We start from the raw sequence: 22,542 nt of genomic DNA, 5'->3' as shown, positions 1-22,542 counted from the left end.
TGTTAACAATTCCAATTTTATTAGGAAGATTAGAGAGAAGACAATGTTCCTAACATAAAATCCCATTCCCACCATGTATAGTGTAGGCCTACACTTTTCTTTTTTTTTTTTTTTTTTACAAAATGACTTTGTTGCTTTTAACTTCACCAGACCACTACATGAACCACGCACGTACTCCGGTACTGGTATCTTGCCAGTGGTTTGGTACATTAAAGACGAATGTCTATTTTCGTTCCATTACCCTATCTCATGCTAATTTACTTCAAGGAAAATTAGGAGAAAAATGACATCCCTACTACTCCAGAAATGAGATTAGAAATTGTCCTGAAATTGTTCATATAGTCGTGCTCAAAAGTTTAAACACCCCTTGGAGAATCTGCAAAATTTTAATTATTTTAACAATCTAAGAGGGATCATACAAAATGCAAGTTATTTTTTATTTAGTACTATCCTGAATAAGATATTTTACATAAAAGATGTTTAGAATTTTTTTTTGCTGAATTTCATAAAAAAAGCCCTATTCAAAAGTTTACATACCCTTGATTCTTAATATTGTGTCGTTACCTGTATGATTAGAATTAGGCCTATGTCATTTTTGCAGACGTATAGACAGTGGCAAACTCTCTATTTAAGGGAGATCCATTGCCTGTTCTGAAATAGAAACCTCAACAACCACTCCCTCCTCCCCCTGTCTGTTCAGCACTGAGTCAAGAGTCAAAGCATGGAGAGTGAATGCAGTGTTCGCTGTGTGCTGCTGTAGCCTACGGAATCGGTGTTAGTGGACCTTCACTCTTCCACTCCAGCATCCCTGCAACTTTCGCCATGAGTTTGCTTCACTTCTCAACCTTTCTGGGTAGGTCATCACTTTTCCTAATGGAAAAACTGTAATTGTTTGTTTGCATGCTTCTGCAAGTTTTATTTGTTGCTTCAACGTAGACTTGCTCGTTGCTGAATTGCCTTTTTGTAGGCTACATCTATCCCAGATATAGCTATTATATATATCTGGGATATTAGCCTATACCATATTATAACAGAGCGATTTAGCTCGTTAAGACGTTAGTGTTTATCTGTTGTTATGTCATCCTCAGTCGCTCTTCTAACTCGGGCTCAGACGCAGCTTTTGCGCGGCTCGTGCAGTTTTGACGAGGACAGCTGCGGCTACACGTCTGATCCCGCTACTGCTGCATGGACCATCAACGAAGAAGGTATGAGATGGGTCCAAGCACTTTTATATGTAGGCTACTGGTTTGCCAATTATTCTTTTTCTGCCCTAAAAGTGTCTGGTCATCAGAGACAGCAACTTGTAGAAATCTCAAACTTAAAGTGATATATTCATTCATCCAAACATTCTGTCATCAATTACTCACACTCATGTCGTTTTAAACCCGTAATGGTGCGTTCACACCGGACGCGAATAGAGCGTCTAGCGCGAGTGATTTCAATGTTAAGTCAATGCAAGACGCGTTAAGCCTTGTTTATACTCGACGCGTCCGCACGAGCGCGAGTCTCCGCTGACTGCGTGCGCACCTCTCCAAACGGACGAGGCGTTTATACTTGACGCGCTCGCCGTTTTTCTATTCTGTGAAACGACAGTGGGCGACTCGGAGTAATTCTCCTCTAAACCACCAGGAATCAGCAGTGAAGAAGTAGTTTGCCGTTTAGTTTATTAATTTCTGATTCATATAAAAAGAGTAATAAATGCAGTAGCCTAGGTTTATTGTACAAGTGAAGGCTTATTGAAGAGTGTTTAAACCTTAATTTCATCAGCAGGGCTTCTGCTATTGTAGGCTTATTTTGTAAATGCAACAGTTACTTTATACAAGTGCACTCTGGTGCTTAATGCAAATGTCTTCCTATTCACAAAATGAGAGGCTTTTATGGTCGCCCATCAATGCAAATGTCTCTGTGTAGAAGGATCATAAACATTCTGGTACAGACGTACCATTTCGGCCAGATTCGGCTGGAAGTCGTTCATCTTCGGATGCGGCGCCGCACACACGGGGTGCTTCTCAATATCCCTCCTCGTCTCCTCGCTCCTCTGTCCTCCATCCTATGACCCGGAAACCAATCAAGCACAACCATCTTGAAGGACATCTCAATTCTCTAATTGCACCGTGAGGAGGCGAGGATCGAGGAGTGAGGAGGCTTTTAGAGGAGTCATGAGCGAGGATACACAGGTGTATCCTATGCGAAGTGTTTTATTGACTAAACGTGACGCACGTATACAATCTCCTCCCCCTTCACATCGGTGACAATAATTTGAATTTGTACTTTACCCTTTTATGTTTTTATAAACCACACATCTCACATATTTCAACAGGGTATCTTGCTTTATTATTATTCATTATGAATTTCTTAAATAAACAAACTTCAACAACATAAGGGCAGATCCTTTGAGTGCTGCTTATGACGCTATTAAGTGACGCTCGAGTGATCAAGTATTCCAATGTATAAAAAAGCTTTCATTCGATTCCTCCATCCTCACTTTCTTTCCTTGCGTCCTTCCCTCACATCCTACTGGGGGAGGAGCTGAGGCGCTAGGAAAGGAAGCGAGGAAAGGAAACGAGGATGCACAAATAAGAAATGAGAAGCACCCACGATGAAAAGTGCCGTGCACACCGCCAGGCGAAATGGTGTCTTGCGCACCCAACGCGCACGACCGCCCACACCGCAATGAAGTCATTTTTGACGCGCGCACCTTCGCACTCTTGCGGACGCGTCGAGTATAAACAAAGCTTTACGTGCATAAAAACTTCCTGCGGCGCGAATGAGGCGTAGAGCGCGGCGCGGTATACGCGAATTCGCCTCATTTGCACGTCAAGTTCACGCGAATGGCGCGAATTGAGCATCTGGCGCGTTCTGCGCGAATTATTTATTTAGTGCTTTTTGTGCATTCACGCGTTTGACGCGAATTCGCGTCTGCCGCCCGAGTTGAAAAATCGGAACTTCTGCGTCAAATTCGCGCCGCTTTAACCAATCAGGAGCCAGCTTGCTGCTGTCACGTGGTGAAGTAAATATTTTACCACATAAAAACTTGATTTTAATATATGAGACATTAATTTTGTATGGTATTTATTCCATATCTAATCTAGATTATATGAAACATTATTATTATTCTAATGTAAATAGAACCAACATACTTTTAGTGCAAGAACATAGTTAATCGTGTCTGTGTTGTGTGAGGGAAAAAAAAAACACAGGACAGTTTAATCACATTTGTTGTAGCCTAGGCTGGCTCAATTTATCATCAAAACAAAAGTAAATTACAGATTAGGTGAGTGAAGGCGAGGGCGAGGGTGATCCTCGCTCCGATGCGGGACAGCAGGTAATCAAACTGACCGCGGGACCGGCGGAAGTACCGCTGAAAGCGGCCGTCATCCACGCAGCTCCTGGAGCAAATGGTGAAACTCGCCGAACTGGGTTCGCCTCGGTGGACCCAAATACGGCAATGATTACCCCTACGCCGCTGTTCTGCTCTCCAGAGCAAATACAGAGCGATGACTCTCTCGATAAATGACCCATCAACAACAGACATCTTGTAAAAAGATGGCCGCCAACGGGGTTCGAAACTTTTGAAACTTTCGCCTGTAAATTTCGCTTCAAACTTTTGTTTTTTACGTGCGTCAGTTTCACTCTTGTCGCGCGAATTAACACAAAGTGGTCAAGCGTCAAACTAGACGCGGTAGACGCGAATTTTACGCGCTATTCGCGTCCGTTGTGAACGCATAGTAAGACTTTCGTTCATTTTTAGAACACAAACGAAGATCTTTTTGGTGAAATCGGAAAGCTTTCTGTCCCTTCATTGATATGCAAGTAGCCCTACTACTTTGACACTTCATAAAGTTAATAAAGAGATCGTAAAACTAATCCATATGAAGTCCAGAATTTTCTGAAGAATCACATTTGCTTTATATGTTGAACAGATTGATTTAACCTTTTATTCACATAAACATTCATCAACATTATGCAGCACGCAGTGGCGGATGCAGAACGTGATATATGGGTGGGCCTGGATTAAGTCGAGGTGGGCCTGAATCTAGGGTGTCCCGAAATCATAGCAGGTGTCCCAAATACAGGAAATGATACTAGAGCAGTAGATTCTTGAATTGCCTGATGAAACATTAAAAACTGTTCACTGGCAGGAGTGATAATAAAAATTAATGGGGGGGGGGGGGGGGGGGGTAGTGCGAGACAAAAGACCGAAATGAGTGACTGTCACGCTCAATGCGTGACACTTGAGAGCCCTGTTGATGGTTGTAATCTGCACTTCATTGAGTGAGCCTGCTCTACATGACAGGGCATTATATGATCTCTGTCCATTGGAACTAAGGATTTCCATAGATTATTAAAGGGTTAGTTCACCCAAAAATTAAAATGATGTCATTAATGACTCACCCTCATGTCACTCCAAGCCCGTAAGACCTCCGTTCATCTTCAGAACACAGTTTAAGATATTTTAGATTAAGTCCGAGAGCTTTCTGTCCCTCCATTGAAAATGTATGAACGGTATACTGTCCTTGTCCAGAAAGGAAATAAAGACATCATCAAAGTAGTCCATGTGACATCAGTGGGTTGGTTAGAATGTTTTGAAGCATCGGAAATACATTTTGGTCCAAAAATAACAAAAACTACGACTTTATTCAGCATTGTATTGTCTTCCGGTTCTGTTGGGGATCCGCGTTCAGTGACGCTGCTGATGTAAGACGCTGCTGACGTGTGTCTGGTGCGCCCGAGCTTCGTTTACAGTCTGAGGGAGACGCACGCTGGAAACAAAACAATCTTCACAAACATGTCTAAGGATTTCCACACAGAGGAAGACTTGCATTTTTTTGCCCAGCCATATTTATTTGAACCCGAATACACGGACGCACCAGATACACGTCAGCAGCGCCTTACGTCATCAGCGTCACTGCGGACTCGTGAATGCGGATCCCCAACAGAACCGTATACCGTACAAGGACAGTATACCGTTCATACATTTTCAATGGAGGGACAGAAAGCTTTCGGACTAAATCTAAAATATCTTAAATTGTGTTCTGAAGATTTACCTTAATATCATTGTACTTTATGCACAATGAGCCCTTTCCATAACTTTTTGTGCTCTGTTCTAAAAATAAGCTTTGTTATCATTGCTTAAATTTTGTTTCTGTCCTCTGCCAAAAACTATGATGGCTGGTGAACAACTGGATGGGCTCAGCTGTTGTGGTTGTGTGTTGTGTGTTTAGAATGACTGTTGACCGAAGTATGATGAAAGAAGTGTAATCCAGTGAACAAACCGTGGGCAGTTGTCTGGTGTCTCCTGCTTTTGGAGTGAGTTTTTCCCCACAGGTCAATAAAACAAAATTGGGCAACAAATGTGTCTCTGTTTGGTTTCCTAGACAACACTGACTTTGTACTGGAAACACAGCCGAGACAGACATCTTAGTTTTAGGAAAATGAAGGAACTTTACAAAATTTTAATGAATGAATTCAGACGATGATCTATTTGCCATATCAATCTTCTGTTATTTTATAGAAAAGATGTAGGCCTGTGTTACTGTGTATCAGTGTGCCCACTCTTTGCTATGATTATAGCATAGAAAACAATACCATTAAATAATACCATTTAGAGCATTAATCATATTCATGTATTAAATGTACAGACAGCCAAAAACTATACATGTAAGAAAACATTTCTAGGAGTTGAGATGGAAATTATTAGAAAAAACTGAATCTGGGGATCTGCTAACTTTGTTTCTCCAGCCATTTTTAGCAGCTGTAGAAATCATTTAGGCATTTGAAGATGTACAGCAGACATTCACAGAGTTCATCTTTTTAAGAATCAGAAGAAGGTGGGCTACTTCCAGCCATTGAATAACAGCTGCTGCAGTGAGTTTTGAGTGTATAGCGAGAATTGCACTTCATCCTTTATTTGTTTCTTCACTAAATGCCTCTCTCATGTTGAGCCCCTGCCACCTCCCCCCCAGAACATTTCATGTAGAATAATGTCCCTACTACTTATTATTACCACTAGAAATAATATCACTGCATGGTTTGTTACTTTGATGGGTAATATTTTCTCACCATGGAATGAATAAATAATATGCCTAAAGTATACTTTGGTTTTTAAGTGAACACTAGGTTAATCCCAAGTAGGCTATATTTATTTTTATGTGAACACTAGGGTATGCATATGTGCGTGATTTCATCATCAGGATGCTTGAATTAAGATGGCGACTTGTTTTACAGTAGAAAAAGAAACAGGAGATGGAACAACACCAATACCCTTACGAAAGAAGTTTATTCAAGTGTGCTATTAGTATACTTATTTTAAACTAAAAAAAAGAAAGTATACTTTCAGTCTACTGAAATACTAGAATACTTGACTTATACTGAGAGAAAACTCCAAGTATATTTGGCCTGTACTTGTTCTCAATCTTTTGATCGAGATATACTTAAAAGTATAATTAAGTATTGAAGGTACACTTGGCTTGTAGTTGTGTTAACTCTTTTGATCGAGTAGCCTATTAAATATACTTTTTTTACATAGTTTTTCATATGCATTCTTATGAAACTGACATTGTTTGAAAATATTGATTAAAATATTGATATAAAACAGATATGTTTCTAATTCTGCGTATCTGAATTGTTGTGTAGGCTAGTCCACTGGTAGTGTAGTAATTTACTTTAATTCTACTTCACTCTTTCCCCACCATTGACTGAATTTTCCAGCTATCCATGTTTTCACTGTTATACGATAGGGGGCGCTATGACACATCTACTAGTACAGAATCTCCGGATCAAAACACAGGAGAAGAAGAAGCTGAAACACAGGGTGCTTCTCATTTCTTATTTGTGCATCCTCGTTTCCTTCCCTCGCTTCCTTTCCTAGCGTCTCAGGGTATCTTGCTTTATTATTCATTATGAATTTCTTAAATAAACAAACTTCAACAACATAAGGGCAGATCCTTTGAGCGCTGCTGATGACGCTATGAAGTGACGCTCGAGTGATCAAGTATTCCAATGTATAAAAAAAGCTTTCATTCGATTCCTCCATCCTCATTTTCTTTCCTTGCGTCCTTCCCTCACAACCTACAGGGGGTGGAGCACCCTACTAGTACATATTGACATTAGTATACTTACTACATAATTATACTTAAAAATATACTTGAACAATACTTAAGTATACTTCATAAAAATGAACTTGAAGTATACTTCTTTTTCGTAAGAATATGTTTCCACAAAATGGGGACTAATTTCAATTGACCTTACAAAAGACATGACTTCACTATTTTAAATACCTACCTCAGAAGCTTATGTCATGGCTAGAGAAGTGGGACATTAACAATTTGTATTTGTTCAAGGATTAAATATATTAGATCCCAAAAGAGGGACAACCAAAGTGTAGAAATTTTGTGTGTTTTTGCAAGAGGTCATAAAGACAGAAGAAAAAAGGCATTGATTTCATCTGGCACCTGGAATGAATCACCATGAGAACATCTGGAGCTAGAGATCACTGAAGCTAACGGCAGCAAACACACTTTTACATCATGTTGAGGTTTGATGCAGATTAAACAAGAGGAAATTGGATACGTTAACAACGTATATGATTACTTTACCTCTGACAGCTGATATTTCTTCTTTAATAAACTCTTTAAATGCGAACATAACCTATATCTGTGCTCTAAACAGTCGCTTTGTTAAATTCATTGGACTAAATGGACTGTTGAATTACCACTTGAGTCTCTCATTAATCTTCGTTTGCTGTGATTGCATGCACTTTATTTTGGAGAACCTAATACGGATCATACCTGTTTTTTGACTCACAGTTTAAAATGGTGAAACAGTCGCCCATTCATTTCATTATGTTTTTAAGAGGTTTCTGTTCATTACTGATGACCCTGTGAGACCCTGGATCATTAGATTTATTTGACTCACAAGATCTGAAAATCCAGATCCATTGTTTTATTCCGCAATGAAAATAACAGAACTAAATGTAAACTGAATGTTACATTCTGTTCTAAATTCTGCATACATTTCTGTTCTCACCAATATTGAAATTATGACTCTTCTGTTTTTTTCAGGTCGCTTCATCACAGCAGATTCGTCATCTTTTGGTGAGAAAGAAAAGTATGTCATGGTCAGCCCAGAGCTGGAGCTCAGGGACTGGAGCTGTATGCGGTTGGTCTATCAGATATCAGGCTCAGGCTCTCTTCAACTGCACTTGCGACCCGAGGACGAGAACTTTGACTACGTATTATGGACTGCGGAGAGACCCTCAGACAGTTGGCTCATTGCCAGCGTGGACCTCCGTAATATGTCTGGGGCTTACCAGGTATCTGCCTGACATGGCACAGTCACTTCTGTGTTCGAATGCAAAGGAAGGAAATGTGTGGGGGGGTGGGGGATGGATGTGTGTGTGTGGGGGGGGGGGGGGGGGGGGGGGGGGGAGGGGGGGGGGGGGGGGGGGTTGTGTATGTGACATAATGTAGGCGAGAGTATTCATAGTTTGCTAGAGGACCGTTAGCTTAAAAGAGAGCTTGAGTGGAGCTGAGTTAACAAAAGAGCCCTTTGTAAATACTACAGTGGATATGTCTCTCCCTTGATCAGACAAGCACTTGTACTATTTTACTACACTGATAGTAATTCTGTGTTTTTGGGAATTACATTTGGAAAGATAGACTGAGCGTAATACTTGCCCTTTATAAACAAAGGAATAGAAATTGACTTTGTTTAATAACAAGTGAAATGAATTATGACTGGAAAGAAAGTGGATCTATTATGCTAGTTTTGACTTGAGATGTGTGATGTAAACCTTCTGATGTTATAGTTACTCTAAAATTAGACTGTGTGTAAAACTGAAGGTGTGTTTGATTTATGATTTATAGAATCACTGAAAGAGAGTGCAGAGGTTGGGCCCTATCATAATGAGTTAGAAAAAGATTGTTTTATAGGTTTTGGATAGTAAAATAAACATTTTTGTCTGTGTCAGTTGAATCGATAGCAATCGGTGCATATTTAACTGTTGCAGTCCAAACTGTTTCATTTCTCTTTGTTTATTACTTTTGGACTTTTACTTTTAGCTATTATTTGAGGCTAAACCCAGCAGAGGAATGGGAAATAGCGTTGCTGTTTTTGAAATACACATCATCCCTGGATACTGTATAGGTAAGTCTTCAGATTTTATACTCTTAACCAGTACAATGGACCACAGCATCCATGATGCTTTAAAATCCAAACTTTGTGCAGGAACACCATGTTATGCTAATTAAGTGGTTTCATTTTTTTGCCACGCCTTTGTCATGCAAAACTTCTGCACCCCCCTTAGTGTAATTTGATCTGATTTAATAATAAATTATGCTTACAACTGAAAGAAAAGCTTGAAGCATAAAACTATCAAAATTATGTTAAATATTTTTAATTGAAAAACTTCTGTAACATTAATTTTCTGCATTTAGTTCCAGCTTGATATTTTGAGTAATATCAATGAATGAATAACAAAAAATAAATAAAAAATAACTGAGCTTTTTGTTGGTTCTTTAATTTGTGTGTGTGTGTGTATCCAAACCCATTTGATTTCATTCCTGAAAGGTATGAGGGATGAGAGGATGATGATTGTAGCTGTAAACTAAAAAAAACAAGTAACATAACGTCTCGGTTACGTATGGTAACCCTCATTCCCTGAAGGAGGGAACAGATACGTACGTAATGACCGACGAATAGGAATCTCGCTAGAGAGGCCAATCTACTTCGAGTGAAACTAAACCGTTCAAAGCACATTGGCGTGCAATCATTTGCATCAGCTGTTCAGCCGCACAGCGCAGGCATATAATGAGCAGCAGGTGCGATTGCACTTCAGTTTTTTGCTGAGGAGCCGAGCCGATGAGCTGGCTGCCTTAGCGGGTCGCAGCAGATGTGGCAACTGGAAGTACGTCTCCGTTCCCCTGTTCCGTGATAACCCATACACTGAGAATATTGGATAACACTGGGAAAGTGTGCCCTTTCTGTTAGGAAGGAGAACGCTGCGGAACCCACATTCTTCCCAGAAGGAGTTATGTGGAGATATACATATGGACTAACCAGAAGGTTGTACTGCATATGAAATACTGGGTGACTTAGCCCAAGGGAAAGACATGGGCTTCCGTCTAGGGGCAGCCATGGAAATACACAAATGGGATCCCCCCAGGGTCACACATTTCTGAATGACATGCAAAATTTGCTTTCATCCGAAAAAAGTACTTTGGACAACTGAGCAACAGTCCAGTGCTGCTTCTCTGTAGCCCAGGTCAGGCGCTTCTGCCACTGTTTCTGGTTCAAAAGTGGCTTGACCTGGGGAATGCGGCACCTGTAGCCCATTTCCTGCACACGCCTGTGCACGGTGGCTCTGGATGTTTCTACTCCAGACTCAGTCCACTGCTTCCGCAGGTCCCCCAAGGTCTGGAATCGGTCCTTCTCCACAATCTTCCCCAGGGTCCGGTCAACTCTTCTCGTTGTGCAGCGTTTTTTGCCACACTTTTTCCTTCCCACAGACTTCCCACTGAGGTGCCTTGATACAGCACTCTGGGAACAGCCTATTTGTTCAGAAATTTCTTTCTGTGTCTTAACCTCTTGCTTGCGGGTGTCAATGATGGCCTTCTGGACAGCAGTCAGGTCGGCAGTCTTACCCATGATTGCGGTTTTGAGTAATGAAACAGGCTGGGAGTTTTTAAAAGCCTCAGGAATCTTTTGCAGGTGTTTAGAGTTAATTAGTTGATTCAGATGATTAGGTTAATAGCTCGTTTAGAGGCCCTTTTCATGATATGCAAATTTTTTGAGATAGGAATTTTGGGTTTTCATGACCTGTATGCCAAAATCATCAGTATTAAAACAATAAAAGACCTGAAATATTTCAGTTGGTGTGCAATGAATCTGAAATATATGAAAGTTTAATTTTTATCATTACATTATGGAAAATAATGAACTTTATCACAATATGCAAATTTTTTTAGAAGGACCTGTATATCTGTTAGCGAGGAGCCATGTGCCAGCGCCCAGGAGGATGCAGCGCCTCTCATGGAGTGAGCATGCAACCTGAGCGGGCAGGGCACGCCTTGTGCTTGGTAAGCCAAGGTGATGGCATCTTCTATCCAGTGGGCCATCCTCTGCTTGGAGACAGCCTTTCCCTTCTGCCGGTCTCCGTAACAGACAAAGAGCTGGTCTGATGTCCTCACTTTAAGTTCTGTCCACATACAGACGCAGAGCGTGAACGGGACAGAGTAGGGCCAGGGCTGGGTCTGCCTCCACCAGGGGCAGCGCTTGGAGGTTCACAACCTGGTCCCTGAAGGGAATGGTAGGAACCTTGGGCACATAGCCAGAGCGGGGTCTCAGTACAACATGGTTGTCACCCGGCCCGAACTCTAGGCACGATTCGTCAACCGAAAATGCCTGCAGGTCCCCTACCCTCTTGGTAGAGGCCAGTGCAACCAGCAGCAAAGTCTTCTTGGAGAGAAGCTTTAAGTCTGCTGATTGCAAAGGCTCAAAGGGAGCATCCTGGAGTGCTCGAAGCACCAGGGAAAGGTCCCAAGAGGGTATGGGGGGGGGGGATTTAACCGTCTCGCCACCCTAAGGAACCTGACGACCATGTCGTGCTTTTTCTACTGCTTTGCCATCTATGTGGTTGTGATATGTTGAAATAGCGCCAGCATGTACTTTGAGGTTGGAGGGAGACAGCCTTCGCTCAGCAAACACAGACAGGGAAGTGTGCAGCCTGTCGTTTGCTGTCTCTCTCTTGCGGCGATCTTACCAGCCGTAAGAACGGCCTTTCAGTGCTCTTAGCACATCGTACCAGCTGTAAGAACAGACTTTTTGTTTTGCTCAGTTTACAAAAAACACAAAGAAAAAGACAGAAAGAGAGAGAGAGAGAGAAATAAGTCGACCCCACTGCCACGCTGTATCGCCCGCACCAGATGTGAGAGATCTTTAATATAATCAGTTTAATATAATACTCTCGTTTAATATAAACAGCTTCACTGAAGAGAACAGCATCGAAATGCTCGAAGCAAAAAGCTGAAGTGCAGTCACACCTGCTTCTCATTATATACCCGTGCTGCATAGCTGAACAGCTGATGCAAATGATTGCACGCCAATGTGCATTGGCTCGATTAGTTTCACTCGAAGTAGATTGGACTCTCTAGCGAGATTCCTATTCGTCGGTCACAACGTACGTAGAGAGCCACCAACTGATAGGGAACAGCAGTCCATAACATTTATGTTCTACATGCCAAGTCTTCTGATTTAATTTGATTGCATTTTGTTAAAAAAAGAATGAAATAGTTATTTGTTAAAACCCCTTGCAAGAACATCTGAAAATAAGACACTGCACACAAACCTAATAGGTTAACAGGGTAGATTTGAATGTACCTTGCTATACCACCACTCTTGACTCTTTGTGCTAATTCAGTTATACGTTCTTCCCCGTTCCCCAAAACGTGTTAATAATAATCTTTAATTTCTGTTTAGAGTGCAACTTTGAGGAGCATCACTTGTGTGGCTACAGTAATCAGTGGAATCCCAATGTGAACTGGTATGTGGGTGGGAGTTTGGCCCGGGACCCTCAGTCAAATCTTCCAGATGACCACACCATGAACAATGAAAGAGGTAATAATACAGATTGACAGAATAGCTCCACTGCACACTTGGTCAATGAATGAGCTGGAATGAATCAAACCAAGCTATCCAACAAGACAATAGCTTTTTTCAACCCACAATTCTCTTGGTTTGGAGCTTGCTTAACTCTTCTACCCCGAGGAATGTGCGTTGTGAATCCATTCTTTGTTTAATTTTTCCACTCTAAACTAGGTCACTACATGTATGTGGACTCAATTTATGCTAAAAGGTTCCAAGAGGTGGCCAAGTTGGTGTCACCAATGACTACCACTTCAATGGCAGGATGCTTGTCCTTTTACTATCAACGGGACCAAGCCATTGGGAATTTATTCTCAGTCTTCACTAAGGACCAGCTGGGCCACTATGAAGAGATATGGAGACCTGATGTGTATGCAACCCCAAATTGGAAGTTAGTCCAAGTGGATATTAAGGCACCACATCCTCTAGAGGTCAGTGAAGTTTTTATGTATCACTGCATTGCGAGACAAATTTTGAGAGACAGTATGGTGACATTAGACAAAAACACCACGGCAACAGAATAGAAAAAAAAAAACATTTTCAAAAAATGCATGCGTTTTAATGTGCATTTAGTTTCCATTATTATTATTATTATATTGGTTTATTTAAAAGGGGACAGTGCAATTTCATAAAACACATGAACAAACATGGTTAAAAAAGCCAGAATTAGCCAAAAGGCTATTTTTCATCTGTAGTCCCCTGGCCAAGATGTAAAAGAAGCATTAAAATACAAACATGAAAATACATATACAGGTCTATGACAAATCAATAACTACAATATAAATCCAATATAACAATTTCCATCAACAATTAAAAATACATTCAAACAATTAAATTGATGTTAATTTAAAATAATCTCTTATAAAGTAAAATTAAACACAACAGGTATTTTAGCCTTGGAAGAACCTTTTCTTCACATCTTTTTGCTCATGTTCTGCACTACAGGTCACAGCAAATGCAAGAATGCAGTACAGAACATTCACATGTTGACACTATCCATATGTAAGCGCTCTACTTAATATATATTACAATATATATATATATATATATAATATATATTTAACTACCCAAAACATACTAGAGCCATTTGCAATACACTATTATGGCTTAAGGGCTGTACTTCCCACATATACACACAAGAACACTATCCTAACAAGACTAGCACCTATTTATAAAAGGGGCCTATTGCACGGTTAACATATATAAGACGTTGTGCAGACTTATGTCATGTTAGAGATGGCAAGTTTAAGTCAAACAATTATGAATTAATGTTCTATGTAGGGTTCTTTACACCCTCTATATAAATATATTTTGAACTCGAGTAGATGAATGGCTAACACTTTTGCAATAATTTTCAATAATAGATTTGCAAATTTTTGTTAATGTGCATTCAGTTAGTAACGAATGTCACTAACTTATACTAATATTCATATTATGACATTCGTAACTAATTGGATTATATGCTGTCGTTCAAAGGTTTGAGGTTGGTAGGATTTTTAAATATTTTGCTGAATTTTCAGCAGCCAGAACTTTTCAGTATTATTGTTTTGAATGTTATTGTTTTTCTATTATTGTTGAAAGCAGTTGCTTTTTTCAATATTCTTTGAATATATATACAGTGTGTGTGTGTGTGTGTGTGTGTGTGTGTGTGTGTGTGTGTGTGTGTGTGTGTGTGTGTGTGTGTGTGTGTGTGTGTGTGTGTATAGTCTTTACCGACCTATTTAAGGCATTCATGGAGTATACATTTTAACTGAAAACCCCTGAAAAAAAACCCAAAAAATCTCACTGACTCTTTACCGTTCAAAAGTTTGGGGTCAGTAAGTGTTTTAAAGGTATACATTTTCTGTAACCAAATCAAATATAAATAGTTTTACTGAAAACTGACCATATAAATGTAATCAAAACTGCTTTGATTATGAACTGTAATAATGGTAATAGATACCTTTGGTAATTTTCAAATATAGTTCAAAGGTTGATCTATTTCAAACCATACATAACGTCATCTCTGCACTGGGGAAAATGGGAGTGTTTATTTTGCATCTGTAGGAATAGTATAAACATGAAGTGAAGAGCTAGCGCTATGGCTGCCATGTTTGAGTGTGAGCAGCCAACTCTGGGAGACAATGTAAATAATGAGAGTGGGAGTGTGTGTGGAGTCTGGAGATTCTCTCCAGTAGATGAGTTCACAGTCTGAAGTGTTACTAATACTAGTGCACCACTCTTTGAACCTTGTAGTGTTTTAAAAAGAAATTTGCTTTTACAAACTAAATCCATTTAAAACTTTTTTCAGTTTTCAAAATGTCTGATTTAGAAAGATTGGTGTATTTTGATTACTAGGTGGTGTTTGAGGTGGCGTTCAACAGTGCCCGTGGTGGATATGTTGCTCTGGATGACATTTCTTTCTCATCAGAGTTTTGCCACACAGAGACAGGTCAGTGCGGTTCTGTTGCATAATAAGCACTAAACACGATTTATGCAACTGTGCATAATCCCAAACATCACAATACAGCTGTTAACAGAACTCAAAACCACTAGCAAGTTTTATGGTTTCATTTCAACAGTCACTGTAACCTGGTAAACACTTTATCTCTTTTGTAGACATGTCGTTTTGTTTGGGATTCTGTAGACACTATTACTTAAAGGTGCAGTAAGCGATTTTTGAGAAACACTGCTTATATTTGAAATTTACACCCAAATAAACAGACCCTTACCAAAAAGAAACACATCCCTCCCCTCATTGCTCCCAAAATAACAAACATGCTATGCAACACAGGAATTGCCCAAGTATCGATGAATTAGCCTTGATTCAACAACAACAGCAAACTGTACATCAGCATATTTCGGTTCTGTGAAACAGCAAAACCAGTGTTACTCACGTATTGAGGAGAAACAAAGCAACCCATTTTCAGGCCTTGGTACTCTCTAATGTCTCTCCAGCTCTAGAAAGCTTTTCCAATATTAACTCGGGTCCTAGCCCTTGCCTGATTGTAACCCTTCTTCTTCCAATTGTATTCCTCTGACCCTTTACCTCTTTGGTAATATCTCAGCCATCTCTCTTTCTATAGTCTTTCAACAAAATTTCCCACTTGCTCCCTCTCTCTCCTCCCCCATCATAAGCATATGCACCCCTATTTCTGATTGGCTGTTTTTTGGTGCTCGGTCTGATCGCTCAATCCACTTTTTTCCTCCTCTTTACACAGCCAGGACTATGTAAAGGCACATATTGTTTTAAGCACATACACAGAACATATATCTAAAAAATATCCATGGTGTTGTTCAGTTTTCAAACAACATTTCTCAGAAATCACTTACTTTAACACTTAAATGCATGAATGTTTTGCCAATCATTATTACATAATATTTTATTTTCACTAATATTTGATTGCGTTCAGTACTTGCTCTGCAGTAAATCGCTGAGCCATTTCAAGTTTAGTTGATGATACTTCCTATTCTTTTGTTTTCTGCCTGCGGTAACTATGAGTGAAACATCACTTCATCATTATGTATCAGACATTGTCACCTTGTTGAATAAATTCAATTGCACTTATTCAGTCATGAGAGATGCAATTATTGTTGTGCAGAAAAAATATACTTACACTGTTACACACCTCTGGTCATTAGCAACCCTATACAGTTTTTACAAAAAATGGATGGGAAAACAGGCATTCTTTTAGTATTTTTTTTCTTGTTATATTGTTTATAGTTAATTGATTGATGAATACTAAGAAGGTTGGTGTCTAACTTTAAACCATTTATGAGGAAGAGGGTCGTGAATGATGTCCCGGGTCACTAAAGACCCGAGGTATGCATTTAAGGGTTAATACTTAAGGTTCAACTGGATTAAAGGCTCCTCATGGTAAAATACCTTTTTAATTTGATTTTCTCTCATATCATCGAATGACAACAAAAAACACCATTGCACTTTCTTGAACACATGCTTATTGTTATGCACTGCAAAATCCTGATATATGAGGTCTATACAGGTAAATAAAACTGGAAATTTGAGGTAATTTTCAATCTAATGCCAATAAGTAGCTATTTTACATTTTGGCAAAATCTAATTTTTACAGTTTGTATTATCTGCGTACTGCCTACTGACGGTTATGTTTAGGGGTGAACATGTATGCTTTAAAAAAAAAGTGTAAGTTTTCATACGATTCACATTTCTTCGCCTTTCTTCGCCTTTGACGCCATTGGCTTTTGGTTTTAAATGCATTAAAGCATAAAACCAGCTTTTGCTTAGTTGGGGACATTTGATTTTATATTTAACAAAATGATTACAACATTATTTTCCTGTTATCTCTGGAAAGCTGCTTTGCAATTTGTATTGTAAAAAGCGCTATATAAATAAAGGTGACTTAACTTGACATAGTACGAATTCATACGAAATCGCCATCTCGTAAAATAGTTCCACTTTCCTGTGAGATCAGGTTGTAATTTGATCTAACATGTAGGCCAACTTCTTTAAAAATATTTCTGATTTATGTAGCTAATGTGAATTGATTAAATTAACACATATTATGAGATTTTAAAAAAAAACGTATTTATGTGTTTCAGTGAATCAATAATTTATCAGTAATTGTTGAATAAGTAAAAGGATGGCATTTTGGAGAAAAAGCCCCCTTGAATAAAGCTGCCTTTATGTTCAAAACAACATGTCTTACCTTTACAAAAATGTTGCCCCACCAATATTCAATAACAAGAAATAGATTTTTTCACCATCATATACTTTGGGATGGAAAGTAGCCCTGTTTTTTTCAGAGGGGCCTTCAGTTTTGTAGGGTACAACCCTACAACCCTACAACCTAAAACAGCCCACCAGTAGCTGTTTAGAGGGAATTTTCATGTTGTTGTCCTGTTATACCAACCGCATCGACTTTCCCTAAGTCAGCAGTTTACATGCATTTTACAGAAAGTCTGTGCATGTGGGAGATGCTCATGATGTGAGTTTGTTTCACGTGACTCATGTTTCAGAGCCAGCGTTTGACCCTGCTGTTGCAAACTGTGACTTTGAGGAGGGGATGTGTCAGTATTATGAGGAACAGACCGGAGGTTCAGTGTGGAACATGGTCTCTGTGAAACCAAATGTTTACCGCATCGGTGATCACACCACAGGCACTGGTGCGGAAGTGAGACTGTTTTTTTTTTCATAAAATCACCAACTTTGTGACATCATATATTTACATTTACTAGCTATATGCTATTGTTAAGCACATTTAAATGTAATTGTTTTCTTCTGATTCATGCATATTTCATTGATCAGTACTCATAATAAATAACTATTAATATGAACAAAGAACCATATGACTATTTATTTAAAATGTATATGTCTCTTATGTCTGTCCATTATATCCACAGGGTCTTTTCTGCTGACCAACACTCGTTATCCCTCTCGTCCAGGGTATGTGGGTCGTCTTTTTGGACCGTCTCTGCCAGGGAACCATAAATACTGCCTCAGGTTCTACTATGCCTTGCATGGATTCATGAAATTAGATAATGCTCTGGCTCTCTATATCTATGATGAAAACAACGTAGCTCAGGAGAAAATCTGGACCGTGTCTGAGAGGTCTAGAGATGTTTGGACAGAGGTGGAAGTCACCTACTTAAAGCCCATGTCTACTAAGGTAAGTGTAAAATGAATGGGTTGTTGGTAAATATGTGTTCCCTTTTAGTTGATAACGTCGGACGTAGTTGACTCGATTGAAATGGGATCACGCCAGGGAGCCTATTGTCTTTGAGTATAATTGAACGAGCCAATGCACATTGGTGTGCGAGATTTGCATCTCGCACTCCGCCCCGCGGCGCGGGTATAAATACGAAAGTAGATGCACGCACCATTTGCCTTTCACTTTGGAGCCGAGCTTCATGTATGGACTTCTGAAGAGTGTTGTTATACAACGAGCGAGTGTGTCGGCGCTTCTTTGGGAAGTCTCTCCTGGTGTCCCATACAGAAATGTAATATATGTCAATATAAGTAAATTACATATATAATGTCAGTGCCCATGTATGTCTGCTGCCTATATGATAATATATGCAAATTTCATATATACGTATAAAACAGTGAAACAAATAGCCGTTTTCATGTAAGTGCCATATATTTTCCCGTATATGCACATAAATGTTAAATATAAGACGCATATATGTAGCCTATATATGCATATGGTCCTTCTCAAAAAATTAGCATATTGTGATAAAGTTAATTATTTTCCATAATGTAATGATAAAAATTAAACTTTCATATATTTTGATTCATCGCACACCAACTGAAATATTTCAGGTCTTTTATTGTTTTAATACTGATGATTTTGGCATACAGCTCATGAAAACCCAAAATTCCTATCTCAAAAAATTTGCATATTTCATCCTACCAATAAAATAAGTGTTTTTAATACAAAAAAAGTCAACCTTCAAATAATTATGTTCAGTTATGCACTCAATACTTGGTCGGGAATCCTTTTGCAGAAATGACTGCTTCAATGCGGTGTGGCATGGAGGCAATCAGCCTGTGGCACTGCTGAGGTGTTATGGAGGCCCAGGATGCTTCGATAGCGGCCTTAAGCTCATCCAGAGTGTTGGGTCTTGCGTCTCTCAACTTTCTCTTCACAATATCCCACAGATTCTCTATGGGGTTCAGGTCAGTAGAGTTGGCAGGCCAATTGAGCACAGTAATACCATGGTTAGTAAACCATTTACCAGTGGTTTTGGCACTGTGAGCATTTGCCAGGTCGTGCTGATAAATGAAATCTTCATCTCCATAAAGCTTTTCAGCAGATGGAAGCATGACGTGCTCCAAAATCTCCTGATAGCTAGCTGCATTGACCCTGCCCTTGATAAAACACAGTGGACCAACACCAGCAGCTGACATGGCACCCCAGACCATCACTGACTGTGGGTACTTGACACTGGACTTCAGGCATTTTGGCATTTCCTTCTCCCCAGTCTTCCTCCAGACTCTGGCACCTTGATTTCCGAATGACATGCAAAATTTGCTTTCATCCGAAAAAAGTACTTTGGACCACTGAGCAACAGTCCAGTGCTGCTTCTCTGTAGCCAAGGCCAGGCGCTTCTGCCGCTGTTTCTGGTTCAAAAGTGGCTTGACCTGGGGAATGCGGCACCTGTAGCCCATTTCCTGCACACGCCTGTGCACGGTGGCTCTGGATGTTTCTACTCCAGACTCAGTCCACTGCTTCCGCAGGTCCCCCAAGGTCTGGAATCGGTCCTTCTCCACAATCTTCCTCAGGGTCCGGTCACCTCTTCTCGTTGTGCAGCGTTTTTTGCCACACTTTTTCCTTCCCACAGACTTCCCACTGAGGTGCCTTGATACAGCACTCTGGGAACAGCCTATTTGTTCAGAAATGTCTTTCTGTGTCTTACCCTCTTGCTTGAGGGTGTCAATGATGGCCTTCTGGACAGCAGTCAGGTCGGCAGTCGTACCCATGATTTCGGTTTTGAGTAATGAAACAGGCTGGGAGTTTTTAAAAGCCTCAGGAATCTTTTGCAGGTGTTTAGAGTTAATTAGTTGATTCAGATGATTAGGTTAATAGCTCGTTTAGAGACCCTTTTCATGATATGCTATTTTTTTTAGATAGGAATTTTGGGTTTTCATGAGCTGTATGCCAAAATCATCAGTAATAAAACAATAAAAGACCTGAAATATTTAAGTTGGTGTGCAATGAATCTAAAATATATGAAAGTTAAATTTTTATCATTACATTATGGAAAATAATGAACTTTATCACAATATGCTAATTTTTTGAGAAGCACCTGTACTTATTTCAATGCATCAGTATCACATGCATGTATGTTTACATACATTTATTAAATATGTGGGAAACAAATATGTATGTCACATATTTATAGTTAATGTTGTCCATATGTGCGAGAAACCAATACTATACTGTAATATATGCAGATATATGGTATCAGATATAGATGAACTCAAATATTTTCTTCACATGTTTGGACACATAAATGTTCATATATGTTGCAGGCATATATTGTGTTCTCAGATAAGTCAAATATATGTATAGACATATGTCGTGCTATTTAAAATATAAGTACATATATGGTCATATATTAAATTTTTGTATGGGGTTGGTGTTTACAGCGCGAAAGCAGCGGTGATCGCGAGCTTTCAGGCTCTCACAGCAACCAAATTTCTGTTTGTGTTTGTCTGATGGCGATTGAAGGCGAGAGTGTGAGTGCTTCACTGAGACAGGCTGCGCCATTCCTGTGTCAGTGTTGCCGTGGTCATTCCCCTGTGTGCTCCGGCACTGGTGAGAGGTTTTCACTTCCTAAAAGAGCAACACGGGTGCGTTTGCGTCTTTTTCAAGATGTCATTCCACCTGTGCGTTTCTGGATGCGATCGTTCCCTTTTCCTCTCTGACGGTCACAATTGTTGCATCACATGTTTGGGCTGTATATTTATGTGTATATAAATATGTATGCATATGTGTGTACATGTTCAGCATGCTGAGGCAGCTTTTGTGGACAGCTCATGTTCTCATTGTGAGAATATGATTGTTGCGGTGTTGAGATCGAGACTTGCCTTTGTCCGCAAAGTGCGAGTCCCCATTATCATGCCCCACCCCCGGGTGCCGTATGAGATGGGTGATCGGAGGACAGTGATGGATGTCTCGCCCGGTAACCATTCCCTGTGGGCTCCTCACTCCTCCATCACACCACAGCCGATGGAATTCCTGTTGGGCATGCTGGTCCCTCTGTAATGGACCGATCAGCTTTTTCAATGGGGGTTCCCCCAGAGGATAAGATGTCGATAGCAGCATCGGAGGGTGAGCTGGCCTCTGGAGATGACGACTCGGCTGTGTTATCTCCCTCTGGGAGTGTAACATTGCCCGAGCCAGATCCAGAAATGTCAGCTATGCTGAAACGGGCCGCCAAGGCTGCCGGGCTAGAGTGGAACTCCACCGCGTCAGTCTCGGTTGGAGGATTGGTATCTCGGGGCGGGCCGCGCTGGTTCTCAGCTCGCCGCCCCAGTGCTTTTCTTTTCCGAAATGCATGGAGAGCTTATCAGGTGCAGAACAGCACCTTTCTCTGCCAGAAACTTCCTGAATAGCTTTTAGGTGTCCCCTCATAGGTGAGCACCGCACCACATCCGACCTTGCCCTCCGGGGCATGAGTGTCGTGGTGTGTTCGATCGGTCTGGCGAAGTCCACCTTAGTGGTCCAGGAGCGCCATCGTTGGGTTAGCCTGGTTGATATGGTGGTTGCGGACAAGGTTCGGTTCCTGGTCTCCCCAATTTCCCAGGTTGGGCTGGTCGGCGACGCGGTGAAGAACTGCTTCCAACAGTTATCTACCGCCCAAGCGCAGACAGAGGTAATCCGGTACATCCTGCCCCGGCGGCCTGCGGATGCCTCCACCCCAGCGCCGGTGGCAGTTCCTCCGCCTGCTCGTCGCCGAGGGCGTTCCCCGGCCGCCGCTCCCGCTGGGCCTCCGCAGCAGCCTCCACCCAGGCCTCAGCATAGAGTCGGCCATAGGAGAGACGCCCAGCCCGCTCCAGGCGCTGCCAAGCCAGGTGGCAAGTGACAGCGAAAGCATTCCGGAGCAGGCCGCCCAGGGATGGATGAGAATGCTTTTGGAGTTTGCAAAAACGATCACTCCCTCCCCACGGGTGAGGGCCGGGTGGAGTCTTTGTTTGTGTGTGTGTCTGTTCCGCCGCTGGCTCCCTAAAAAAAAAAAAAAAAAAGCAGAGCAAGCGGTACCCACACTTCAAAGAAAGAGCAATTTCATCTGTTCTTGGGTCCCAAGAGGGCCAGCAGGCAGCTCAGTGCGTTCGAGGACCCGGTCATCCGCCTTCTCACGCGCCCCTGCCGCTAGTGGAGACAGGTAAGTGTTGCACAGCAAACTAACACCACTTTCTCTACTTTGCTGCCCCACCTC

The 22,542-nt window shown here is 40.9% G+C and overlaps 1 protein-coding gene across 3 annotated transcripts in view; it reads left to right on the top strand.

Moving 5' to 3' along the window:
* mamdc2a (MAM domain containing 2a) overlaps window positions 1-22,542 on the top strand; it is a 45,335-nt gene that overhangs the window by 12,809 nt on the left and 9,984 nt on the right. For 2 of the 3 annotated variants that reach the window (XM_077231707.1, XM_077231709.1), the window contains exons 1-9: window positions 707-853; window positions 1,089-1,205; window positions 8,064-8,314; window positions 9,063-9,147; window positions 12,478-12,615; window positions 12,817-13,073; window positions 14,980-15,073; window positions 17,617-17,763; window positions 18,001-18,266. In XM_077231707.1, the coding sequence (XP_077087822.1) occupies window positions 733-853; window positions 1,089-1,205; window positions 8,064-8,314; window positions 9,063-9,147; window positions 12,478-12,615; window positions 12,817-13,073; window positions 14,980-15,073; window positions 17,617-17,763; window positions 18,001-18,266 (1,476 nt within the window). In that variant the 5' untranslated portion in view covers window positions 707-732. Of the gene's footprint in view, window positions 1-700; window positions 854-1,088; window positions 1,206-8,063; window positions 8,315-9,062; window positions 9,148-12,477; window positions 12,616-12,816; window positions 13,074-14,979; window positions 15,074-17,616; window positions 17,764-18,000; window positions 18,271-22,542 lie in introns of those variants that run through there. The other variant, XM_077231708.1, reaches the window with a different exon arrangement.

The sequence above is a fragment of the Siphateles boraxobius genome, unplaced genomic scaffold (assembly GCF_051911475.1).
Source record: "Siphateles boraxobius isolate OS27281-9 unplaced genomic scaffold, OSU_SipBor_1 16, whole genome shotgun sequence".
Taxonomy (NCBI): Eukaryota; Metazoa; Chordata; class Actinopteri; order Cypriniformes; family Leuciscidae; genus Siphateles; species Siphateles boraxobius.
Note: the sequence above shows the minus strand (reverse complement) of the source record. Positions and strands in the feature narration are given on the sequence as shown.